Raw genomic sequence first — 3,970 nt, 5'->3', positions numbered from 1 at the left:
ACAAGGGATAGAGTCGTACTGTCCACCGCGATACGAGTGTAAAGGCAATGAGGCGACCACCATGTCCATATTCGTGGAAGGAGCGATGCTGACTTGCCACGAAAAAGAACGGGTTCGAAAACGCCAGTCCTATAAAACGCATACTCCAATGACCCTATGGTTAACCGTGACTGCAGGCGCATTATTCCATACGGTCGAAATATTCTCAGAATCAGAGTCCGGTACTGCTCAAAAGACAACTGCTGCGTGCAGTCACATCAGGAGTGAAACAGTAACGCCTTACTTACCACAACCTCGGGTAAAGCAAACCTTTTGCAGCCTAGCAGGTCCGGCTATTGAACCAGCGGTCAAGGGCAGGGTCGTCAAAGGAAACTCTGCTCTCCGCTGCCTCGCGGGTTAGACTGTCCGCCTATATCCCTTCCTAACCCCTTTTAACCACACGAGCAAACGATGCAGAATCACCTGACTGTCAGTTAGCTGACGAATAGGCATTACGCACTCTACTGCCTACCAAATCACGCCAGACATACCTTTAATTATTGGATCCCCTACGGTTACTTGATCCGCGTCTTCAATCACCGAGAGATGATACGTATGACGATGCACATTTAGTCTTGAGACAGGAAACCGTGAGTTGAAGCCGAAGTGGAGACTGTTATCGCATCAAAAGATTTCCGAATGCCGTCTCACGTCCAACAAGCTCAATGCTACAAGACGGCAAAACAACTAGCGGGATACAAAACACATTCATGTCCAACCTAATTAGGTTAGCATGGAGTTCAGCTGGACATTTTCTGTTAGTTACACCGACCACCAACATCGCTGCCACCGTATCATAGGGCAAACATCTTAACCAAGTGCTGTGCAACCCCCAAATGAAAATAGGACTAACCAGGAACTCTTACACTAAAGCGCCGTAGAGCCCTGGGCCCCGCCAGCTTTGCTCAGGCAGTGGGGTTGAAATCTTGCTTTTCTACAGTTCGACGAGAAAGCATGTCCAGTGCTCCTACCAACAGCCCACGGTTGTCCTAATTTCCAAGTATCGCAGAATGCGTGTTTAAACAGCTGAGGGAACAGTCTTATTTCCGCTGCTCCGCAACTGCTACCTACTGAGTGATCGAGGTCCGAGCTTACGGATGAAAATCGCGGTAGTGTTCCCCAAGCTTGTCTCACATGGCCTTCCCTGTTTACCCGATTTACGTAAGTCGTTCGAATGCTGCACTGTAGAAAATTGATGCAGTAACTCTTGAGTTACCGGACAGCACACATTGGGTATGCCGATGATACCGACATGGTTAAGTGCTCGCATTATCGTCGTACAAGAAATTTAGAACCAATTAGCGATCGGTGCCCGACTATCGGATGCTCTTCGCACTATCCGTAAGTAGTCGTTTCTCAGGACTGTCAAGGGATGGTTCCTATGATCACATTAGATGGTGACGCCATGGAAGCAGCCGACCGTTCCGTATACTTGGCGGAGGGAGAAAAGGTCTCCCTACTGAGGCATTTGCCAATTTAGGAAACTTTCGAGACCGTGATAAAAATTAAGATAATTGCTTACAATACAATTTTCCGCGTGGTACTACTATGTAGCTCAGGAACTTAAGCAACCCTTGCTGGTGATTACACTTTGATATTCACCCATGGTAATGCTCACGCCTGGCAGCGAAACTACGTGCCTAACGAAGTGCATCGTAAAGAAACTGGCTGCATATCCCAAGGCACTACAAACTCGCTATAGCGATTACGTTGGTAGGAATGCCAGTAAAACGTCCGCGTACTGTGCGCCTGCTCGGTCTGGCTAGAAGAGACAAAGCCATCAATCAATGGCGCGGGTAAGTACTCAACCAATACACGAGAGAATTAGGGTCGTACGCGCTGCCCGGATGGAACCTAAGTCCGAGATTTGCTTCGAGATAAAGTGGATTTAGTCGGAGGCTTGCACTCAGACACATCGCTTTCCAAATAGATGCACAATGTCGAACGAAAGACTCACATGAGCAGCAGGGTAAACAAAACATTTAGAGTGTGAACTTGACAACCATGTCCTTGGGAATCCTAAAAACTGGAGGCTGAGTCTCACATCGAACTTTCTTGACCTGTGTTAGAAAAGTTACCGCATCATTGCACGAAGCCCAGAGACCCGATTCACCTCTGCAAGTTCGCAGCACTCGTGAACTGAGGCGTCTTAATAAATACGATAAAACACAGTACCCTCTTTTAAGTGACAGGCTATGAGATAGACGGGATTCGACAAGACATCGAGAATACTAAACAATATTCATGTTGTTACGTCCGGCCTCCTGGAACCTTTATTTTCTTTGGTTGGCGAGTTCAGAGACACGGCATCAGATCAATGCGACTGGGTTGTGTTCCTACCAGCCTGTGTGGATGAGCACGTGGAGGTAACCACACTGGCCACTCCTGCGTCTACATTGGAATCTTACTAGGAAGAAATAGATGGTTGTACCACAACGAAGCGGAATTGCAGTCACCGAAAACAACCCTATACGACCACATGAAGTGCCCCTAGCCAATCTGGAAGAAATGTAGTGAACCAAAGGCTAAATTTTCGTACCCTAGCTAGCGGCATCTGCCAGACCATGCGCTGCTTGTCGATTGTTTCTGGCATTACCACAATGAAAAGTTAAACTCACTGTTCACAGCCTGACCCAATACTCCGTTTCGTTACTCGACGCTGGACATTGCGGGCAGTAATCGACTGACTGAAAAAGGTTGCCCTCAGCACCCAAAACGCCAGGCTATGAATATGCATTCTACTACACTGGTTTGGCTATGAATATTCCATAAAATAACAAGAAGTTTCCGCAACTGACCGATTGTCGTGGTACAACAAAACTGGTCTCAATTTTAAGCGACTACAAAACAGGAAATATGTGGTGTGCGGTACTTAGTCACCGAATGATGAGCCAGAGGACCAATAAATGGATATTTCGAACGCACCATCACCTGGCATATCTACAATCTTCTATAAGCTGCATAAAACCCACGTCAGGACTGCGATACATAGCTAGTCTCCAGCGGAAACGTCATTTAAACAAACGGTAAGGGCCGACTATTCTGCCACTAATCCAAAACGGTTGGATCCAAATCTTTATCAATAAGACCAGAAAATCAAACCCACTCATCCGTGTATTTAAGGGTACAAGATTTAAGCGATTAGCGTAGAAGCTGTAGCACTGTCGTACTTCCAGTTAGGGGGAAGAACCCGACAGGTTTTGTAGTACCGTGCTAACCTATGAATCCGACTTTCCACCAAAATCAGGCGAAACTTGGAGTCCTTGTCCTTACGGTTACGTCCCAAATGCTTTCTAATTGCCACCGCCTTCTTCACAAGCTGGTACAGGTCCTCCGGGATGCTTGGAGCCAGACCTTTCGACTTCAAGATTCGTAGAATTTTATTTCCAGCAAGCCAGCGAACCTGAGCAACACCGTGGCTATCACGCAGGATCACACCTGTGAACACATTAGCATCAATGAAGGTATTTACCAATTTGTGAGGGAGGCAGGCCTTTACGAGCAAGCTTGTATATGTGCTCCTTCACCTCGTCAGCAGACATCTTTTGCCATGACGGTACAGACCGCCTGTATGGCAAAGCACTCTTCGAAATACCCTTCCCAGCACTGTGCATTCGACCCATCTTCACGCTGCTCAAGAAAATTCAAACGAAGCGCCAGGCAGTCCTGAACGACTAAAACATTTTAAATTAGCTAGCCTACTGATAGCATGCTCAGTCAGCAGACTGCACACTTTCTGGATACTGGCTGCTAAAAATTATCCTTTGACTGCTCTAGGAATGTAATACTTTAATTTTTCGTACATCAGCGCGTCTTTCTAAATCCGTTGGGTCATGGATTGCATCCATGCGCAATCATGCGTCTTACGGGGTAATCCTCATACTCTTTGGTTAACATTTCAACGGCCCTAGAATTCGAAATATGTGCCGGG

The 3,970-nt window shown here is 46.9% G+C and overlaps 1 protein-coding gene across 1 annotated transcript; it reads right to left on the bottom strand.

Annotated features, from left to right (window-relative positions):
• Window positions 1–3,172: 3,172 nt before the first annotated feature.
• T265_07749 (hypothetical protein) lies at window positions 3,173–3,662 on the bottom strand (the record flags this gene model as incomplete). Its single annotated transcript, XM_009173348.1, has 2 exons — window positions 3,173–3,477; window positions 3,512–3,662. The coding sequence occupies 2 exons, from the start codon at window positions 3,660–3,662 to the stop codon at window positions 3,173–3,175; spliced, it is 456 nt and encodes a 151-aa protein (XP_009171612.1).
• Between the last annotated feature and the right edge of the window lie 308 nt (window positions 3,663–3,970).

The sequence above is a fragment of the Opisthorchis viverrini genome (genome assembly GCF_000715545.1).
Source record: "Opisthorchis viverrini unplaced genomic scaffold opera_v5_181, whole genome shotgun sequence".
Classification (NCBI taxonomy): domain Eukaryota; kingdom Metazoa; phylum Platyhelminthes; class Trematoda; order Opisthorchiida; family Opisthorchiidae; genus Opisthorchis; species Opisthorchis viverrini.
The sequence above is the reverse complement of the archived record's forward strand: the minus strand, read 5'-3'. Positions and strand labels throughout refer to the sequence as shown.